This window comes from Anolis carolinensis, chromosome 1 (genome assembly GCF_035594765.1).
Source record: "Anolis carolinensis isolate JA03-04 chromosome 1, rAnoCar3.1.pri, whole genome shotgun sequence".
NCBI lineage: Eukaryota > Metazoa > Chordata > Lepidosauria > Squamata > Dactyloidae > Anolis > Anolis carolinensis.
In genome coordinates this window covers 66,555,545-66,577,720 of record NC_085841.1, presented here as the reverse complement: position 1 = coordinate 66,577,720, position 22,176 = coordinate 66,555,545, and the positions used below count along the sequence as shown (strand labels likewise).

At 39.5% G+C, this 22,176-nt stretch overlaps 2 protein-coding genes and 1 long non-coding RNA gene across 7 annotated transcripts in view; 2 read left to right on the top strand and 1 right to left on the bottom strand.

Annotated features, from left to right (window-relative positions):
- Nucleotides 1-467: 467 nt before the first annotated feature.
- LOC134297751 (uncharacterized) lies at nt 468-12,966 on the top strand. Its single transcript, XM_062976225.1, has 9 exons — nt 468-1,448; nt 2,169-2,415; nt 3,454-3,669; nt 4,546-4,755; nt 7,014-7,168; nt 7,895-8,057; nt 8,916-9,119; nt 9,660-9,862; nt 11,460-12,966. The coding sequence occupies exons 2-9, from the start codon at nt 2,184-2,186 to the stop codon at nt 12,693-12,695; spliced, it is 2,619 nt and encodes an 872-aa protein (XP_062832295.1). The 5' UTR covers nt 468-1,448; nt 2,169-2,183; the 3' UTR covers nt 12,696-12,966.
- LOC134297759 (uncharacterized) lies at nt 11,386-15,699 on the bottom strand. The gene is made up of 3 exons (XR_010004626.1): nt 15,344-15,699; nt 13,583-13,664; nt 11,386-13,044 (listed from the first exon to the last, which is right to left on the bottom strand). It is a non-coding gene; the product is annotated as an uncharacterized LOC134297759 (long non-coding RNA).
- Nucleotides 15,700-15,763: 64 nt separating this feature from the next.
- Nucleotides 15,764-22,176, top strand: part of LOC100565553 (uncharacterized) — a 52,490-nt gene continuing 46,077 nt past the window's right edge. The window contains exons 1-3 of one of the 5 annotated variants that reach the window (XM_008124759.3): nt 15,764-15,909; nt 18,864-19,029; nt 21,440-21,846. In XM_008124759.3, coding sequence (XP_008122966.2) covers nt 21,463-21,846 — 384 coding nt within the window. In that variant the 5' untranslated portion in view covers nt 15,764-15,909; nt 18,864-19,029; nt 21,440-21,462. The remainder of the gene's footprint in view (nt 15,910-18,863; nt 19,030-21,439; nt 21,847-22,176) is intronic. The other 4 variants (XR_010004615.1, XM_062976214.1, XM_008124750.3 and 1 more) reach the window with 4 other exon arrangements.

Here is a 22,176-nt window from a genome sequence, read left to right as displayed (position 1 = left end):
TTTTTAAAGCATCCCCAAATTCTGGATTATTGATTTCTTAGATGCAGAATTTGTGGATACAGATAGCTAACTGTCATTCCTAGAAGACTGACAATGTTTTAGGCTACTTATGCAAGGGTTTCCTCACCTATTTTATGGCAGAGTTTGGATTGAAACCTTGGTGAAAAATACAGTTGTCTCTCCATATCCACAGATTCCTGGGTTTGAAAATGTATTTTTTAATAATCTAAAATCTGATTTTGATGTTCTATATTTGATGATGCCATTTTATATAATGGGACTTGAGCATTCACATTTTTAGGTATGAACTGGGAATTCTGTAAAATGGGACTTGAGCATGCACAGTTTTGGATATCCAATGGGAATCCTGAAACAAACTTTGAAGGATACCAAGGTCCAAGCATTTTACCATACATGAAAATTAGTTACTTGTGGGGCAAAAATATTCTGTAAGAATGTCAGAAACTGAAAATATCTGTCATTGCATATGGAAACCTGAAATCATAGGCTATCACTCGTGTCTGAATATGATTGCCTTTCAAGTGTAGGGTTTTGGCGGTGGGTCCATAGGTGACTGTAGAGATCTATTTTTGATCCGCATATTCTTTTGCAATGAGGACATTGATTTCCAGATGGAAGGTAGTCCCAACAAGGGTTGGTTTGATGCACCTTTTGCTCTGCATTTGTGCCTCTTCGAATTCTACAGCACAGTTGGTAAATCACATAGAAATACATTCCTCTTTTTTTAAAATGCTCATATTCATGTTCAGCTCTAGTGATGACTTTTGATGAGCTCTCAGAAAGACATGGAACAGAAGCGTTGGTGAAATGAATTGTTGAGGTTATGTAAATGCAAAATGAATTAAAAAAATAGTGATAATCCATGTGTAAATACCAAAACATGTGGACAAACTAGACATTAGGAGGAAGGCCCATTCCTAACAGTTTATTTAAGTTCCTTCTCTTAATGGGATTTCCTCATAGATAATTAAACCTCAGCAGATACCCAAGAATCCTTTGTACTGAACTGAAGAACAAATGCCCAGGACTGTGTCTAGTCCACATGGGTCTTCCAGGAGGCAGAGCAGGTGAGCACTCAAAGCCTTCTACAGAGGGGGCTTCTACTGGAGTTGTCACTATCTCAGCCTTCCATTCCGGAATTGGGACAGTGCCTAAGTTCTTCCCCAAGATTCTTCCCTTGGCTCCGAGCAAAAGTGAGGAATCACAATGTACCTTACCTCAGAAGGAGTGGGGCTGGTGGCTTCTTTTCTTGGCGAGTGTTTGTCATGTAGAATGATGTTATACGGCAGGGTCTATAGGGGAAGGTTAGAATAGAGACTGGGTGAAGAAGAGGGAGTTGGGAGGGCAAAGTCTCCAGGGGAGCAGGAAGAAACGAACTGGGTAGTATCTGGATATGCTTTAGTAAAGCAAGAGAAGAGGAGAAAGAGGTAAGACTGGAGAGTAGATTTTCCCAAACGTTGGTCCCAGAATCCTCGATGTTTGGCTGAGAAGGCTAAGACTTCTAGGAATCTTTTTTTTCTGTTGGGGTAAGTGGGGCAAGTGAAGGAGTGATAGAGGAGGATCAGTAGCAAGATTGGGAGCACTGCTTTTTGGAGGAGAGAAGCCAAAACGGACATGTTTAAAAAAACAACCATTCTTAACTAGTCAAGTCATTTGAAGGGATGATTGATTATATAATGTGATATCTACATACTGATTTGCATGAAGCCTTCAGGGTGTAGGAAATTTGTGTATGCTATGTACAGTAATGGTCACCCTATGGAATTGGATTTGTGGAGAGGTGGCCAATTAGGGGGATGGGTGGATAAGTTTGCTTTCTCTGTGCCCTGCTTTCTCTCAGGAATTAAATACTCAGGAGCCCTAAGTTCTAAAAATTGAAGACACACACTACCATCCATACATTCAAAAACACAGTAGGTGTATGAATGGTTGTGCACATCTGCAGCTTTAGACATACAGTAATTGTGAATGGATTGTATTCATCCATTAAACTCGCTGTCTTACATTTTTCTTCACCCCTCTTTCTCCCTTTTGCAACTGTTTCACCCCTTTTTCCTGCTACCATTGTGAAAAGTATATTTCTGAAAGATGTAATTTGTGAAGGATTCTGTAAAAGTGTGTACTAATAGATTTAATCCCACCCCCAGATCTTTTCTCCAATCATGAAGAAACTCCAGTCTACGATACTGATGCGCAAATTGAGGAGATGTAATACTCTGGATGCAATTAATAAAGATGCTTCGTTTTTATACCCCCCTCCAGATGGGGGCTGGGGTTGGGTTGTCGTTTTAGCTGCTTTTATTCATTCCTTATTTGTCAGCGGCTTCCACAATGCTTTTGGTGTTTACATGCTGCCCCTTCTTGAGACTTTTAAGTCAACCAACTCAATAATAGGTAGGTTACTATCACATGTTAACTGAAGATGTGTTACATATGATTTTAGTGAAACTTTTAAAGAAGGATAAAGAGTTTTTTTTGCTGTTTATTTATTTTATTTATTTACAACATTTTTACCCCACCTTTCTCACCCGCAGGGACTCAAGGCAGGTTTAACTATAGTATGAACCCTGTGGCCATGGGACTTCACCTACCTACATATATCTAACACATTTCTAGGTCCTCCTGATGATTTGATGGTATACTTCTGCCAGAAGTAACTATAGAGTTGTCCTAAAGAACCTAGCAAATTCTTAGAGGGGATACTCTGTAAACATTTTCTAGATCATCCAGGAGAAGTTATTCATTTCAGTAGCATTCCCTTTTACCCATGGTTTCCCATTTCTGCAGTTAATTCAGGAACGTATCCTCCACAGATACAGGAGTTGTATAGCATACATTTAAATGCATGTGTATGCGAACTATATATGTTTAAATATAGACAAACAATTAACCTAGTGAATGAAAAGTCTGTACTTTGTAGCTTGCTGACATCAGACTCCTCCTGACATGTACATTTCTGTAGACAGGAAGTCTATATGGATAGATAGATCATAGAATTATAGAGTTGAAAGAGACCACGAAGGCCAGCCAGTCTAATCCCCTGCCATGCAGGAAAAGCACAATCAGGCACTTATTCAGATGGATGAACAAGTGTTGGCCTTCATGTGAGTTAGAATAGGGGATCTCAAACTTGTATGGAAACTAAAATAGTACATACTGTTATATGCTCATGTTCATGCTGTGTCCTGGAGTGGGATGGAGGAATAGCCCGTGTGTCAAGAGGACTGGGGCTACACAGCACAGCACCTGCTCCTTGATTTTCTCCTCTTAAATTCCTGAATGACCAAAAACTTCTAATGTAGTTTGTAGATACCTGTACTTTTGCATTAGATTCAAGAAGTGTTTTTTCTCTCTCTTTACTGGTAAAACACATAGTAATTAATATGCTGTGAACATTTTCCTGCATTTAACTACAACCATGTTTCTATGTAGCCTGGATTGGATCGATCAGCTATGCTTTCATTATGATTTTTGGTCCGATTGCTGGAAAACTTCTGGTGAAACATGGAGCTATTAAAGTGTGCATAATTGGCGCAATCGTGGTCATGTTTGGTCTAGTATGTTCATCCTATACTCATGATTTGCGAGTCCTGTTTTTAACACAAGGAATTATTGTTGGTGTAGGATCAAGTCTGGCTAGCACCCCAGGTAACTCAAATCTATTTCGTTATCAATTAAATTAACTAGAATTAGTCAACATAGTCATGTGACACCAGTGCTTTGGCAGCTGCACTGACTTCTAGTCTGTTTCAAGAGGCAGATCACAATGGACCTCACCACATGGAGGTCCTTGATGTGGGGAATCTGTAGAGCAGAGAGGCAAACTGTGGGGTAGCAGGGCAAATCCATTGGCCAGCACCTCGCATTCATCACACCACCTGCCTGCCCATCACACGCTGGAAAGCATACATTTCTGGCTTGCTCCCGCGCTGTCCCAGCATTTCCAATCTGAACACAGGTAGTCTCCCGTGTTCAGAGTTCCCTGTCCTAGAACAGTTTGCTGACACAGCGAGCATGGAACCCCGCTGAAAGTATCTGTGCGTCATGTGATGGGATCCAGCGGGCTCCATGATGGCTGCATCAGCAAACTGTTCTAGGACGGGAACATTTGGCAATATGATGAGGTTCAATATTGATATTCATCTTGTAAATTGATTTAATTTCATAGATTTTCTAATTAATCCATTATTGCTGATGTTTTTTTGCATGTACTGCAAGACATCTCTGTACGTATAGTAACCATGGAACTGGGGTTTTACTTACCCGCACCCAGGGAAAAATGCTAGGTTCTCCTCCTTCTGGAAAGCCCATCAGCCACAGCCTTCAACAAGAATGTATCTCTCATGGATACAAGGTCTTGTTTTATTTTAATCTGTATTGGTTTTAGTATAAGCTGCTTTAATGTAAGCTGCTTTGATCCTAGTATTGACAGAAAGTTAAGAAATGATATATTAATATGCACTATGAGTGTATTAATAAATAATAATGTATTAATAATAATTGCAATACTGTCTGTTTTCATAGGTCTGATAATGGTAAGCCTTTATTTTACAACCAAGCGCTCCTTTGCAACTGGGATTGTGATGGCCGGTGGGGCTGCAGGAACATTTGTGCAGAATAAGCTTCATGAATATTTAATTGAGACCCTTGGATGGAGGGTTAGCCTACGTGTATACAGTGGAATTATGACAATATGTATTTTTGCTGGTTTTGCCTACAAACCACTTCAAAAACGTATGTAAACTGCGGATGCCGTTTTTAGTTTGTTTCTTCTTTGCTTTCTTGTAGCACGTAGGTTTGCAAGTTCAAAATCAGCCCAGGGCTTGTGGGTTCTTAGTCAAAACTTGAGACCTTGGTACAGTCCTTGCATTTTACATTTCATAGAGGAAAATCAAAATGGCAAGGGTTCAGTCAAGATGGCAAAAGCTATTCATGGGAATGTGCACTTACGTTAGGAGTGGTTTTTGATTACACCCATTGGGAAAGGCAATATAATATGACCCCTATATCAATGTTACAAAATACCCCACGGAGACCAGAAGTCATGGCAAACCCAATTTTGATGCATGGATAAATGAAACCATGGATATTAAATCTGTGTTTAATGGGTAAAGGTAAAAGTAAAGGTTTTCCCTTGATATTAAGTCTAGTCGTGTCTGACTCTGGGGGTTTATTTATTTATTTTTATTTACAACATTTATACCCCACCCTTCTCACCCGAGGGGACTCATCTCCATTTTTAAGCTGAAGAGCCGGAGTTGTCCGTACACACCTCCAAGGTCATGTGGCCAGCATGACTGCATGGAGCACCATTACCTTCCTGCCGGAGCGGTACCTGCATGTTTTCAAACTGCTAGGTTGGCAGAAGATGGGGCTAATAGTGGGAGCTCACCCTGCTCCACAGATTCGAACCTCCAACCTTTAGGTCAGGAAGTTCTGCAGCTCCGTGGTTTAAACCACTGCACCACCAGGGGCTCCATGGGTATAATGGGATTATACTGTAATTCCATCCTCCTCCTTTCCTTTCATTTTGAGACAACTGAGTACAGCTTGCTTTTGCAATGTGAACTTATTTTGTAGCAACTGAAGTAACCTGGATACAAAGGGGGAAAGTGGGAGAAGAAAAAAAAAATTTTAGGAGGTGAAAGTACACGATTAATCAGAACTGTCCCTGACAACTTGGGATAATAGGAGGGTGTTCTGTTGGGATTTGTGCAGCTAATCAATTGGAATATGGCAGGGAAAGTATAAATAACAATGACATTAGGTCATATATAACATTGGAGTACATCTACACTAATGAATGAATGCAGTTTGACACAGTTTTAACTATCATGGCTCAATGCTGTGGAATCTGAGATTTGTAATTTGGTGAGGGATCAGAACATTCTGGCAGAAAACATTAAATACCTTGTAAAACTACAACTCCCATGGTTCCATAGCATTGAGCCATGGCAATGAAACTGGTGTCAAACTGCATTCATTCTACAGTATGAATGCACTTGTAGTCTCAATATACTGTGCAAACTGGCTTCATCAGTCCCCCTCCCTGGGCCCTGCAAACAGTGGCCAAAGTATATTATTTTGGATGGACTATTCTTTGTCTCCCAGATTGTTATTGATACTTCATGTGTTCAAGGTTAAGCATTAGTAGTCCTGTTCTTCAGCAACAACCCATTTATTTATTTATTTATTTTATTTACAGCATTTATATTCCACCCTTCTCACCCCGAAGGCGACTCAGGGCGGATCACATTGCACACATAAAGGCAAACATTCAATGCTATAACATAGAACAGAGACAGAGACAAGACGCAGGCACGGGCTGGCCTCGAACTCATGACCTCTTGGTCAGAGTGATTTGTTGCAGCTGGCTTGCTATCCATCCTGCACCACAGCACGGCCTGCACTGACCATGCATTTTATAGGACTTTCTTAGGCAAAGAATACTCAAAGGTTGGGGTTTTTGTGTGTTTTCCGGGCTGTATGGCCATGTTCCAGAAGTATTCTCTCCTGACGTTTCGCCCACATCTATGGCAGGCATCCTCAGAGGTTGTGAGGTATATACCTCAGCGGTCTAACCTGCTGTGCCACCGGGAGCTCTGTGATCAGTACCCTTGTCTTAAAGAATAAATCCTGTCCACTTTTTACTCCTAAGAATTCCCATTCTGTATTCAGTAAAGTCTTCTCAGATGCTGCTCAGATGTAGTCTTTCTTGGGGTTGTCCAGGCACTCCACTGGACAGGTTTTTCCCACTAACATATAGAATCACTCTTTGAGACCTTCACTCCTCTTTGCAGCTCACAGCACAAACGAGTAAACATCACCCAGGTGATGTTGACTCTGTGTATTCACATGGAAGCTCACTTGAGTGTGGACAAAGTCATTTCTTATTATATTCATTGTTGTCTAATAATGGGACTTTTGTCAGTTTTAGCTGTGGCCTTATGTAAATAATAACAATAATTCTTTTTTGTTTTATTTTTTTAAAGATAGAGCTCATCCAAGTGTTGTTGAGAAGTTTAAAACGTCCCCACTAAGAGGTTTTATTGTGGATTTAAGTTTATGGAAAGACCGCATCTTTGAGGTTTGGGTCCTTTCTCTTGGATTAGCAAAATTTGGATTCTTCATACCTTTTGTGCATATGGTAAGACCCCTATCTGTGCATTTTGGTTTTCTATAGTATCCCATACATGTTTCATTTATATATATATATATATATATATATATATATATATATATATATATATGAAAGAAAGTGGGGTTTTTTTCTAATTATTGTGATAATATTCAGTGATATCACTGTTCTTGTTCCCTCGGCCCCTTGGGGTCTCTGAACAAGTCTGACAAACAGAAAGGGGAAAAAATTAGATCTGGCTACAAGGATACATGCTATTATGAAGATTTGATTACAAGTCTCAGTTAATGAAGAAGGTGTGTTCTCAGCCTTTTCTTATTAACAGAAAATTTGGTATCAGGAGCAGAAAAAACACAAAAGGGTAAGAATTGGTTCTTATGCAGAAAGAAGAAAGAAAGAAAGAAAGAAAGAAAGAAAGAAAGCAAGCAAGCAAGCAAGCAAGCTTTTTATTGAAAACTAACAGACAACAATCAATAGGCAGCAAAGGAAGAAGAGGACATTTGTGTCAACACAACACTCGTATGATTCTGGTAGCGCCTCAGTTATAACATACTAGTGCTTCGTAGTGTACATTGAAATACCATCTGACTCTCAAAACATAAAAATTTTAAAATGTTTAATTACATTGTTAGCTGAATTGTAATCAGCACTATTATGATAAACACTTTTTGAGAAATGCAGAGAAATATAAAATATCAATATGTGAATATAAATCTAAAAACACTTATTTTACAGATAAATCTTGCAGGTCACTTGGGTATTCCATTGCATCAAGCATCTTATATTATGGTAGGAATTGGAGTAAGCAGCATGGTTAGTTGTCTTCTTTTTGGAAAGATATGTGATATGGAAAAAATTGACCGACTTTATCTGAATCAGGCATCCATATTATCTGTAGGTAAGTGTGTCCCAGAAAATGGATATCTCTTTATAAACAGAAAACATTTAATGTAATATAATAATACTAGACAAGCTAGGACAAACTGTCTTTTAGATCAAGAACCCTTCTACACTGCCATATAATGCACTGACCATATAATACAGTTTCAAACTGCATTATATGGCAGTGTAGATGGGGGGTCATAGATTGTCAGCACAATTTAGTTTAAACTTGGAAATGGTAAAAGAAATTATATTTCCTCGCATTGATCCATCTAGACAGAAAATCATAGACTCATAGAATAATAGAGTTGGAAGAGACCTCATGGGCTATGTAGTCCAACCCCCTGCCATGTAGGAAAAGCACAAAGTACCCCTGACAGATGATAAGCCAGGCTGTAGCCAAGAAGGGGGGGGGGACAAGGTTTTTTTTTTTTTAAAAAAAAACCTGGTTTACTCATGAATTTTAACCGATTAACCAAATCCCCATGAGTGTCCACTGAAGTTTATCAATGGAGCCTGATTTCTAAATTATCTTGCATTATGGAACTATTCTTCATAATTCACTAAAAAAAGTTTCAACCCCCCCCCTGAATTTTTGTGTCTGGCTATGGCCTTGATGATAAGTAAATGTCACTTTCATTAACATTGTGTCTGTCCCTGACTGGTTCCAGTCAGGCCTTTAAACCTCACCCAATCGGGTTTATGAAACCCAATAGGGTGCAGAATAGTCCATACACCTCCCCTCAAAACCTATGCTTTTTTTGGGTGGGGGGAGGGTGTCTAGATGCCCTGTTGGACCTTTAATGGATTAGCAAACCTGTTTTGTTCATCTAAAATAACCATGTATCTTACGAAGTTTTGTTTTGCTTTGCAGGTGTGGTATACTTTATTATTCCTCATTGTACAAACTTTGCCTCTCTAGTAACCATTTGCTCACTTCTGGGATTTGTTGATGCGGGAAATTATGTTTTGTTACCTGTCCTTACTTTTGACTTGATGGGAGAAGAGAAAATGCCTGTTGCATGGGGATTTATGATGACTGTCAATGCAATTAGTTGCTTTGGCCCACCCTTTGCAGGTAAAACCAAACCAATATTGGCTATTTTTCTATGCAGTTATGACTTAGTAATGTATTAGCACAACTGAATGTATTATTTTCATTATGATCACGAAATGACCATCCTTGTATTGCTTAACAAATATCTTCTCTGTGTTATATGCATACAGCATGGAGAACCAAGAAAGAGTGTGCTATTATTTCTAATATTAAGAGGCATATACCCCAAGTGAGTCTGGGTGACCCAAATCTGTTGCTTGGCCCATGTGATGATTTCTCTGGTCTTTTAACTCTAGTATTTGGGAGGCTGAAAAGTATTTGCTCCTAAAATGTCAATAAAAATTATAAACCTTACTAAAGCTTGTGTTTTCTACATGGGATGGAGGGGGTATCCCTCACCATTGCACTAGCATAGGTTGCAGCACCTGATGACTTCAGAATGTGTGTATTTGCAGTGTGACTTTGCTATCATTGGAAGTTGTTTATGTTATAAGACAACATTAGAAAAAAATTAGAGCTGTTCTTTGCTTAAATAGTAACCAAAATGTATTTTTGTTTCAGGTGCAATGTATGACATTTTTGGCAATTATAACATTGGTTTTGTAGTAACTGGCGTTTGCAATGTTGCAGCAGCCAGTATACTTGCTTTTATCCCATGGCTGAAAAATGAAGCAATACAATCAACGAAAAATTATCTTAATGCATCTGTATGCGAAATAACAAGGACTATAGTTCCTTGGCAATCACGCTCACCTTCTCTAGGGGTAATACTTATTCTCTATTTTCTTCTAAGATAGAAGCCTGCACCTTTGTCATATTATTAACTATATAGTATATGAGTGCGTCTCTGCTAAATCATGTAAAAGTTGTCTTTCATTTGGACATCAATTCCCAAATCTAGTAGCTAGCATGGCCATAGCACGTTCAAAAATAACTATAATTTGAGTATAACAGACAATTATTGGTTGCTCTAGATCAGACCACGGCCTATTTTGACCAGGGCCCATTTTGACCAGAAACCACTCCCCAACATTAGTACCAAAAGGATTACAAATCAGTTTTTGGTCAACTTTACATTCGGTTTGGTTATTTGGGGTGCTGATTCAGAAAATTGCATTTGATGGACCAAATCAGCTCTAGTTTCTGATACAGAACATATGCCACCCAGTAGTCGCCATCTGCTCGCCCATAGAAAACCATATTTAATCATCTTGAGTTGATGTGGTCTATCCAATGCAATGGTTAGCTCTGCAGAAAGGAGCAAAAATAAAATTAATAAGATAAAATAAAATAAATAAAGAGGAATGAGGTTCACGGACAAGATTTTCGTTTTTGTGGCCCACTGGTTGAGAACCACTGCCCTAGATTATGGATAAACTGCACTTGAAATCTGTACTTGTTACTGTGAAGCAAAGGAATCCTGTGGCTGCTACAGAACACTTGTTCCTTGGCAGGTTTTGTTGTTCCTTCTAGAAACATTTCTTTCTGTGGTACTGAAGTGGTCTTTTGGCTCTTGGAGAACTTATGAAGGCAAATGGCCTGGATCCAGAACTTTATTGGCATGCAAAGTCTTGAGAAAAGTGGCTGGAATTTGGACAGTTATTATAAATGTGTAACCATGGTATTTAATGCAGGTCCACAGCAACACTCAACACAATCCTGCCGCCACCCTCATTCTCACCTACTGGTCAGCAACCACCGTGGTTGACAAAGGTCTGTTCCCTAATTGATTGGCAAGCTGCTGAGTGATGTTTCCACTTTTCGCTGAGTAATCTTTGATGCAGCAGGTAGCAGCAGGGCCTTTCTCATAATCTCCCTTCAGACACTGCCATATAATGCACTGAGATTGCTGGGGTGGGGGGAACATGCCTTCAACCAAATTCTTCCTGGTCAACAAGGGAACAACCCCCTGTCAGTTGCAGTAGCTAATTCCTGAAAAATGAGGATTGGATAAATTCCACAGTCCCTGTGTATCATCTGAATTAGGGAATATGAAAGTTTTGTAATAGAAAACATCACAACTGTGTAATTCTAGGTTACACATTCTTAACTGTCTCAGTGAATTCTGGGGTGTTATGTGGTTTTTTGGCTGTATGGCTGTGCTCTAGCAGTATTTCTAGCAGGAGAAAATATTGCTAGAAAATGGCTATATAGCCAGAAAACGGCACAACACCCCAGTGATTCTGGCTGTGAACGCCTTCAACAATACATTTGTGAATTCTGTTTTCATATTTGATAACAGCAGTGATGATTAATGTGTGAGACAGAACTTGTTAAAGACACGATATACATTTAATTATACTTTAATGAAACACACAGTCTTCCTCTGCCATTCTTACAATTTGATTTGTTTTCTTACAGAGTATAACATCTTCATACACAAGATCAATTATGTTACCTCCTGAAGACATTATGTCCCAAACTTCAAAAAGGTTTAGTATGAAATCATTTAAAGGCATATTGAAGTCAGAGACAACTTCAGACCGTGTGATACACCACAAAAAAGCAGAAGAAACAAGTGTCTCAGTTCCTCAAGTGTTTCATCCTGAGGCACGTCAACAAAAAGAAAGTACAACCGATGTGAGAGCAGTACCAGTACCAGAGCTAGTTGCAAAGACAGCCTCTCTTCACAGTCAAATTGTAGAGTATCCTCCCTGTGAAAAAGAAGATCACTTGACTCTCTTGAGTAGCCATGCTGGCAGTGAAGAAAAACAACCTGAAGGTACAACTGAAGTAAGGCCATTGCAAGAGCCAGCTGTACCAGAGGCTGTATCACTAAAAGAGGATACTTTAGATTTAATACAACAAGCAGAACATCTTCTCCACCGGAAAGAAGATGGAGTGGCATTCTTAGATGAAGAAGAAGAACCTCTTGAGACCACAGTAGATTTGAGGCCAGATGGAGTAGTCCTTAAAACAGAAATGTTGGAGCCTCCAAAGCCAACAGAACGTAGAGTATCTTTCTTAGATGACTATGATAGTGATGATAATGATGAAGAAGAACAAATCGAACGTCTATCTGATCTAACATCAGTTAAAGGTGAGAGGAGGTCTTTGACTCCCCACCGGAAAAAAGATGGGGTGGCTTTCTTAGATGACAATTTTGAGGAGGAGGATGATGACGACGAGGAACATTTTCATAATGCAGTTGATTTCCTGAAATCAAAAAAAGTGCCATTCCAAAGTGGAACTTCCAGACATAAAGAGCAGTCAGGAAAAATGTCTTCTATTTCACACATGAAAGCGGATGATGATGAAGATGATGACGATGACATCTTTGAGAGTGCGACTGATTTGTTGATACCACAGCAAGCACCATTTGGGCGTGAATCTTCAGAACGTGGAAAGCATTCAAAAGAAATGCCTTTTATCTCCCACAAGAAAGAGGATGGGATGGCCTTCTTAAGGGATGTTGCTGGTTATGGCACTTCTCAACGAGAGCAGCTTGAGTCAGCAGAAGATACAGGCAAAGTACTCAAAGAAAATGAAACTTCAACATCTGTAAATCAGGCAAGATGGTTTCCCACCAAAAAGGACACTAATGCAGCATTAGGAAGTGATGAAGATGACAATGAACAGTCCCAACACCAGAAATGATCAGAATCATCAGCCATATCAATGCAACTTGACTCATTATATACACACACATATATATGCATCTGTATGTTTTGCAAGTAACAATGACCATGTGCGGTTATTCCATGCATTTGTTTGATAGTTGGGTGAGCACTTACAAATCATTATTTTTGGAAAAATACTTTAGTTTTAAAATATTTTTGTAATTTAGATACAAAATCAGTTTGGAAATTTCTAGCTTGCCAGTGAGACTAAAATTCCTTAGACAGTTTTTAAAAATAAAGAAGCCTCGAATTTCTTTGTTTTTTTTTAAAGCTAGATTTGCGATAAACAGCCTGTGTTTTGATATGACATACTTGCTTGTCCATGGCTGCAAGAAACAAAAAGAGAAAAGATATGATTTTATTGTATTTTGCCCACAAATCCAATTGTTCTCTTTTGTGCAGGAGAAATTCCTAGATAGTATAGTAGATACACAACAGTATTTCATTCATTTTATCATCAGTGTGGTTACAAATGTTAATACACTGGCAACCATAATGATGACAAAACAACTGAAATATATCTGTGTAGAGGGACTGAACAGAAATTGATAACAATTATTAACTAGAATTTAAAATGTGCTTGCTGAGAAAAGTTAGCAATCTGATACTAAATATAGTTTAAAAAAGAATTTGATGGTTTCCTAAGCATGAACTCTGAAAAAAAGGAGCTTGGCATTTGAAAATTATATGGAGCCTTGACTCATCATGGTTTGTGACAGTTTGACAAAGCAATGACAATTTGCATCTTACCCTGCAAAAAAGTTGTTGAAGATCCCTAGTAGGCATTATGACCAAAGTAAGCAGTGCAACTACGTTTTTCTTTCTGGCAGAAGAGAAACAGCACTTTTCAGCAGCGACACTTACCATCTTCCAATTCTTAGGGGCATTCAGGTTTTAAATTACAGGGTGATAACTGCAAACTGGAACCAGTCCATGTGTTCTCTCACTGCAAATTTGGTGAATAAAAGTTGAAGTTTATTGCAAAATCCATTCAACATTATCACTTGTACCATCACACAGCGACTGGAAGATAAAGGACAATGGGAAGATCCATTTGCCATTGGAGTTTTCTATCCCTTTCGAAAACCTCTACTTGGGAAGGAAGGGTTGTGAAATTACAAACATGAAGGAGCGGGAGAGAAATGAAAGTCTACAGCACATATCAGCAATGTCTCTAATGTGGATTGGGGTTGCACTTTATTATTATTGTTATCATTAGCCCTAAGACAAATCTACCATGATGTTTTCTGGGTCTGAAAGTGTGTAACTCATGCACTAAAGTGTAAACATGCAAGTACAGTAGAGTCTCACTTATCCAACATAAATGGGCCGGCAGAACGTTGGATAAGCGAATATGTTGGATAATAAGGAGGGATTAAGGAAAAGCTTATTACACATCAAATTAGGTTATGATTTTACAAATTAAACACCAAAGCATCATGTTTAGCAACAAATTTGACAGAAAAAGTAGTTCAATACGCAGTAATGCTATGTAGTAATTATTTATGAATTTAGCAGCAAAATATCATGATGTATTAAAAGCATTGTGTTGTCGAAGGCTTTCATGGCCGGGATCACAGGGTTGTTGTATGTCTTTCGGGCTGTGTCAAAATATCATGATGTATTAAAAGCATTGACTACAAAAATGCGTTGGATAATCCAGAATGTTGGATAAGTGAGACTCTACTGTAGTTGAAACTGCACACTTTAGCATATCAAGGGATGCATTAAAAATAATGTAACGTAAACAATTTTCTTTATAACATCCTTTACCTACAAGCAGTTAGGATCATAATAACAGGAGGATTTTTTAATCACTTTCTTCATTGTGCCATACCTCCAGCTAAAGGAACGATGGAGGTTTTCCCGATCTTTGAGCTAGATTGAAATTGTGGAATAGATGGGACACTGCCAGATGGATCTATAATGGCTGGAAAAGTATGCTGTCATACCCTTCAGACTGAAAGGAGTGCCTCAGGGTATGGTCTTAAGATCATTGTTGTTTAACATTTTATCAATGACTTCAATTACATAGTAGAGGGAATCCTTATCCAGTTTATAGACTGGCTATATATCTGTGGGGAGCCCCGGTGGCGAAGTGCGTTAAAGCACTGAGCTGGAGACCGAAAGGTCCCAGGTTCAAACCCCAGGAGCGGCGTAAGCGGCCGCTGTTAGCTCCAGCTCCAGCTCCTGCCAACCTAGCAGTTCAAAAACATGCCAATGTGAGTAGATCAATAGGTACCGATCTGGCGGGAAGATAACAGCGCTCCATGCAGTCATGCTGGCCACATGACCTTGGAGGTGTCTACGGACAACGCCGGCTCTTCGGCTTAGAAATTGAGATGAGCACCAACCCCCAGAGTCAGACATGACTGGACTTAAGGTCAGGGGAAACCTTTACCTTTACCTATATATCTGTGGCAGGACCAGCTAACACCTCCCAACAAAGGATTCCCCCAGGTAGGAAGAAACCAGGCGTTGAAGCTGCAAGGTCATTCAATGCTAATCAAGGTGGCCAATTGGACCATTCACACTTGCCTCAAGCAGACAAGAGTTTTTTCTCCCACCCTGGACCTTCCACAGATATATAAACCCCACTTGCCTAGTTTCTAACAGAATCACAACCTCTGAGGATGCCTGGGCGAAACGTCAGGAGATAATGCTTCTGGAACATGGCCATACAGGCCGGAAAACTCACAGCAACCCACTTCTTATATTGCAATGTTCAGGATTTCATGGCATTGAGCCATAGCAGTTAAAGCGGTGTCAAGCTGCCTTCCTGGGCCGTAGAGGCAGCCCCTTCGGCTTCCCGCAGCCCCGTTCTGCCTGACAGCGGCGAGGAGGGTCCTGCCCCAAGGGATTAGTCCCCACCCACACCAGCCCCTGTTTCTGGAGAGGGAGGAGGGAGAGGAGGGCGAGGAGGAGCGGGGCTCGCTTTGCAGGGGGTTCCCCTCCTGCCCGCCTCCGCCCCGCTTTTTCCTGCCCTGCCTGGAGCCTTCCCCACTGTTGACTGTTGCTGTGGCTACAACCCGAGCGCCCTCGGCCTGGGACGGAAGCTTTGGGCGGCTTTCACAGTTCCTTTTAATTCCCTGAACCAAAACCAAGCGACGGGAGGGAGTCTTGCCTTGGTGGGCGCCCAGGGCTTTCGGCCGGAGACCTGTCTTCTTCCTTGCAGCTTCTGCCTCCTCCAGGTTTGTCGTTCATGTAATATTGTCCAACCACAGCGAACCTCGCGAGCTCTCCTTAAGATTATCCCCCGTTAATTCTTATGAAAGTCATGTAAAGGTCTTTAATAAAATTTAATAATAAAATAGTGTATGCAACCCTCATAACCCCGGCTGCGTCTGCACAGTAGATGTACTGCAGTTATAATAATAATAATAAATCTATATATATAAAAGGGTAATGAAATTTCGGCCTAGGACAAAACAACAAAACTACACATCCCAGAAACACTAAACGTGGCAGCACAACCCCTCATCCATGCCTCTATGTTCATACAACAAAAAGAAAAGAAAAAGCAAGTCCTAATTAGAGGGAGAGGAATAATTGTTTTTATCCAATTGCTGCCAGTTAGAAGGCTAAGCTCCGTCAGGGGAAAACCTTTACCCTTTATCTTAACTACCACCAATTCCTCAATACTTTATTTCCCATACCACCATACTTTGCGACAGCAACGCGTGGCCAGGCACAGCTAGTAAATAATAAAACTTGATTTATATACCACCCTATCTCCTCAAGGGACTCAGGGGGGTTTCCAAAATAGCAGAAAACCATAAAGTAAAGGTAAAGGTTTCCCCTGACGTTAAGTTCAGTCGTGATCAACTCTAGGGGTTGGTGCTCATCTCCATTTCTAAGCTGAAGAGCCGGCGTTGTCCATAGACACCTCCAAGGTCATGTGGCCGGCATGACTGCATGGAGCGCCGTTACCTTTCCGCCAGAGCGGTACCTATTGATCTACTCACATTTGCATGTTTTCGAACTGCTAGGTTGGCAGGAGCTGGGGCTAACAGCGGGCGCTCATTCCGCTCCTGGGATTTGAACCTGGGACCTTTTGGGTCTAAAACCATACAACTACTAAACATAATTACAATAATGATTGTAATGAACATAAGTACACAAGACATACAATTAATAATTTAGCACAGACTTGAAAACTAATGACAGAATATTCCATCGAAGAGCCAAGATACAGTGACTGGGGTTTAGCACTAAACACCTTGGCTCAATGCTGTGGAAACATGGGGTTTGTGGTTTGGTCAGGCACCAGCACCCTTTGGTAGGGAAGACTTAAAGACCTTGTTAAACTACAGCTCTCATAATTCCACAGCATTGAGCAGTGAAAGTACTGTCAAACTACAGGACAGAGTCACTCACAGTTGTTTGTGAGTGTTCATAGAATCATAGAGTTGGAAGAGACGATATGGGCTATCTAGTCCAACCTCCTGCCATGCAGGAAAAGCACAAAGTATCACTGAAAGATGGCCATCCAGCCTCTGTTTCAAGGTTTCCAAGGAAGGAGCGTCCACCACACTCGAAGGCAGAGAGTTCCACTGTTGAACAGCTCCTATGGTTAGGAAGTTTGTCCTAATGTTCATGTGGAATATCCTTTCATATAATTTGAACCCATTGCTCCGAGTCCTAGTTTCAAGGGCCTGTGCCCTCTTCCTTGTGAGACCCTTTCACATATTTATCCATGGCTATCATGTCTCCTTTCAACCTTCTCTTCTGCAGGCTAAACATACCCAGTTCTTTAAGACACTCCTCATAGGGCATGGTCTCCAGATCTTTGATCATTTTAGTCATCCTCTGGACACCTTCCAGCTTGTCAATATCTCTTGTTGGTTGCATCTACAAGAATTGATGCAGCTTAACACTACTTCCATTGCCATCGCTTAGTGAAAACACAAGAGTTGTAGTTTTACGAAATCGTTAGCCTCCTCTGCCAAAGAGTACTAGTGCCTCAACAAACTACAACTCCCACAATTCCATAATGTTGAGCCATGGCGGTGAAGGTGGTGCATTAGAGACCAAGTACTAATCCCCGCTCAGCCATGGAAATCCATTGGGTGACCTTGGGCAAGTCATAGGTCCCTTCCACACAGCTATATAACCCTGAATAAAAAGGCAGAAAAACCCACAATATCTGAACTGGGTTATCTGAGTTCCTACTGCTATATATTCCAGTTCAAAACAGAAAATGTGGGGTTTTACTCAATTGTGTGGAAGGGGCCTTAATTGCTCAGCCTCAGAGGAAGACAATGGCCTCTTCTGGACAACATATTGCACAGAAAACCCATCTAAATCAGCAGTGAAATCATGTCCTCCAACATTTCCAAATTTTAGTTGTCCATGGATCATGCAGTGATCTTGAATATTTTTTACATAGGGGGAGGGGGAGAGAGCTCATAGTATCCAACATATATTCAGACTTTAGGAATCTTTTCATAATTTGGGATATCTTTCTTTCCATAAATGTACATAGCTTGGAGATGGGATCTAAGTCTAAAAACAAAATTAGTTTATAATTCGTATACATAGCCTCAGGCTAATTTTATATTACATTTGTCATAATTTTGTGTATGAAACAAAGTTAATGTAAACTGAACTGCCAGAAAGCAAAGATCTCACTATCTCAGCCACCTTTGTGAATGATTTTGGATTTTGGAGTATTTTGGATTTCAGAATTCCAGTTAAGCAATGCTCAACCTGGGTTGACTATATTTAATATTCTCTGTATCTATTAAAGTGTGTGTGTGTATGTGTGATATTTTTATTCATATCAACAATAATAATAGAAATAACAACAACAACAACAACAACAACAATAATATTAATGATTATAATGATGAAAATAAGATCACACATGAATAATAGTAATAATAATTAAAACTGCTGTTGTATCTTGAATCCCAGGATTGGGAGAAGATAGGATATATAAACAATAATGTTGTTATATATAAATATATAATCCAGTTTCTCCTGAATTCTTAACGAGAATTTCCTATACCTACACAGTATACATGAGTCTTGTAAATACACAGTACACATGTCTGTGGACAGTGAGGTAAAAGTGGAGTTACATCCCTCATTGTTTTCATACTACAATACACTTGGTGCTAGGAACTCTTTATTGTTTATCCAGGTTAAGATGTTGAAGTATCTGATGTTATGAAATGTATGGCAATCCGTTACTAGGCTGTGGTGACCTGAAACAGGAGGACTAGAGGATGAAGAATGGGTGCACTGCCTTTATTCTTTACAACATGTCAGAGCCTGGAAGGAATTTGTTGAACCAAGTGTAGTTACTGGTAAGTTATACAAGATATAACCAATTTAAAAGTTAAATATAATGTAAAAAATAAGAATGAAATCACTTTATTGCTCCATTGTATTTCTCCATCAATGTAATAGCAAAACAATTGGTTGCTTTTAAAATGTTAGTAATAGGAACAATAATACTAGTAGGCAAAGGTAAAGGTTTTCTCCTGACATTAAGTCTAGCCATGTCCGACTCTGGGGGTTGGTGCTCATCTCCATTTCTAAGCCAAAGAGCCGACATTGTCCATAGACACCTCCAAGTTCATGTGGCCAGCATGACTGCATAGAGCACTGTTACCTTCCCGCCAGAGCAGTACCTATTGATTTATTATGTTTCCGAACTGCTAGGTTGGCAGAAGCTGGGGCTAACATCAGGAGCTCACCCCAGCTCCCTGGATTCGAACCCCCAATCTTTTGGTCAGCAAGTTCAGCCGCTCAGCGGTTTAACCTGCTATGCCATCGGGGGCTCCAGTATAATACTAGTAACAAGATTTTTTTTTTTTTATGGGGCACATGAATAAAGATAGATGGAAGCGGGAGTAGTTTATCCAAGTTACAGCATCAATCCATAGATTGGGGCAGAGGGTGAGAAGCCATTCAACAAGTATTCTTCTCCCCCTTTGCTAGTTTTATATAAAAAAGTTAGAAGATGCTATTGGTCAAAGCTGGGATTTTATAAACTTTTAGAATTGTGTAAATATAGAGCAGTATAATTGAATGTGGATGCTTATAGTTGTGCATCAATCTTGAACTCACCTATTACACAATAGTTTTGAGAGACAAAGGGCTATTTGTGCACTTGTGGAGTGATTGGTTTTATGAGGAACTTTACTTACACAACTTTGGAGAAAGCACAGCTCAGTTTATCCTAGCATAGTGCTAACAATAATATTGCTTTACTGAAACATGACTCTCTTATGAGGCTTTGGGCATATCTACACTGCCATTACAGTAGAGTCTCACTTATCCAACGTTCTGGATTATCCAACGCATTTTTGTAGTCAATGTTTCCAATGCATTGTGATATTTTGGTGCTAAATTCATAAATACAGTAATTACTACATAGCATTAATGTGTAATGAACTACTTTTTCTGTCAAATTTGTTGTATAACATGATGTTTTGGCGCTTAATTTGTAAAATCATAACCTATTTTGATGTTTAATAGACTTTTTCGTAATCTCTCCTTATTATCCAACATATTCGCTTATCCAACATTCTGCTGGCCCGTTTATGTTGGATAAGTGAGACTCTACTGTATATTAAACTGCATTAATGGGACAGTGTAGATGCACCCTTCAGTTATTTTCTGGTTTCTTGGGAGGGGAATCCCTCATCGCCTCAAGAAGCAACAATATCATGCCCCGTCAACAATGCCATATAATCCAGTGTCTGAATGCAGATTAACAGCATTAAACTGGATTATATAGCAGTGTAGAATCATATACCGTAGAGTCTCACTTAACCAACATAAACGGGCCGGCAGAACGTTGGAAAAGTGAATATGTTGGATAATAAGGATAGGTTAAGGAAAAGCCTATTAAACATCAAATTAGGTTATGATTTTACAAATTAAGCACCAAAACATCATGTTATACAACAAATTTGATAGAAAAAGTAGTTCAATATGCAGTAAGGTTATGTTGTAATTACTGTATTTATGAATTTAGCACCAAAATATCATGATATATTGAACACATTGACTACAAAAATGCGTTGGATAATCCAGAACGTTGGATAAGCGAGTGTTGGATAAGTGAGACTCTACTGTAATTCAGTTCAAAGCAGTTAATCTACATTCTGAAACTGGATTATATGGCAGTGTAGATCCAGCTTCAGGCTTTGGGCTTCAACCAAACCTATTGCATATTCCAAAAGCAAAGTCCTTAACAACTTGACATCTAAGAGAGTTGCTACTAGATCCTTTAAAGAACAGAAATGACGAGGCACATAATCATTATTAGCTGGATTTGTGAGACATTGGGGTTTTGGTTACTTGCATTTGGTTTATCCTCATTCTCATCTTCCTATCCTCTACACATTCATCACTCCAGCCTTGAGTCTCCAGCGTCTTTCAGTTACCCAATGGGCTAAAGCCAATGCAGTCTAATAGGCTGAATTATGGACTTGGTGCTATATTAGCTGACCTAGTTCACTTCCTGATGATTTCTCTCAACTTTCATAATATATAACAGCGGGTCTTGTGAAATGAAGAATGATTTGAAAGAAAATCAGAAATGGTCTACATGTATAGGGTACATAATATCTGCAGCTTGACTACTTGTGGTTCACTATGGTGTAGTATTTTTATGATTCTTCCTGTCCATTGGAAACAGAAGACCTTAACATCCATTTCATAGTGTTGTCCTCATTTTCAGACCCATTCCTTCTGTTTTCTCAGATAAAGATTTAGAAGTGTTGGAAATGGAAGCAGATTGTTCTCAAAATGGAACTCATCGGGCTACAAAAGATTCCTTTGGAGAGGTGCCATCTCATCACCCAGTTGAAGAAAACATGGGATCCTTGTGTTCTTTAAGTCTGAACTGGGTAAACAGCACAAATGGCTCCTTCACCGAGCAACTTACATCCTCACAAACTTCTGTGAATAGCAACACAGCAATAGACTTTGAGGACATGCCATTCAATTATCTGGCCAATAATACTTCCTCTCCTGATGTATTACCACCCAGCCAAGCTGAAACCAGGAAAAATAATGAACCTTGGGGAATCCCAAGTTGTTGTTCTTCTGCCGCTGCTTCTCCCCCTTTAATAATTCAAGAAGCCATAATCTCTCAAAACTGTAAACAGGTGAGTCACTTTTGTTATGACTGAAATGTCTTAATAGCTGTTTTAAATTCTGAATGATAATTGACAAGATAAATATTGTTTGGCAATCAAAATATGAAGCAGTAATTGTTTAATGTCACAGAATGAAGTTTAATATTTTCTTCAAGATTAGAGTTCTGCCATTCAAAAATACAGTCCATATATATGATAAATCCATTTTCAATTTTTTTAAAGTTGCTGCTAAAAACATAGGCACCTTCTACACTGCCAAACAATCTAGTATCTGAACGCAGATTGTATGTTAGTGTAGACCAGTGGTTCTCAACCTGTGGGTCTCCAGGTGTTTTGGCC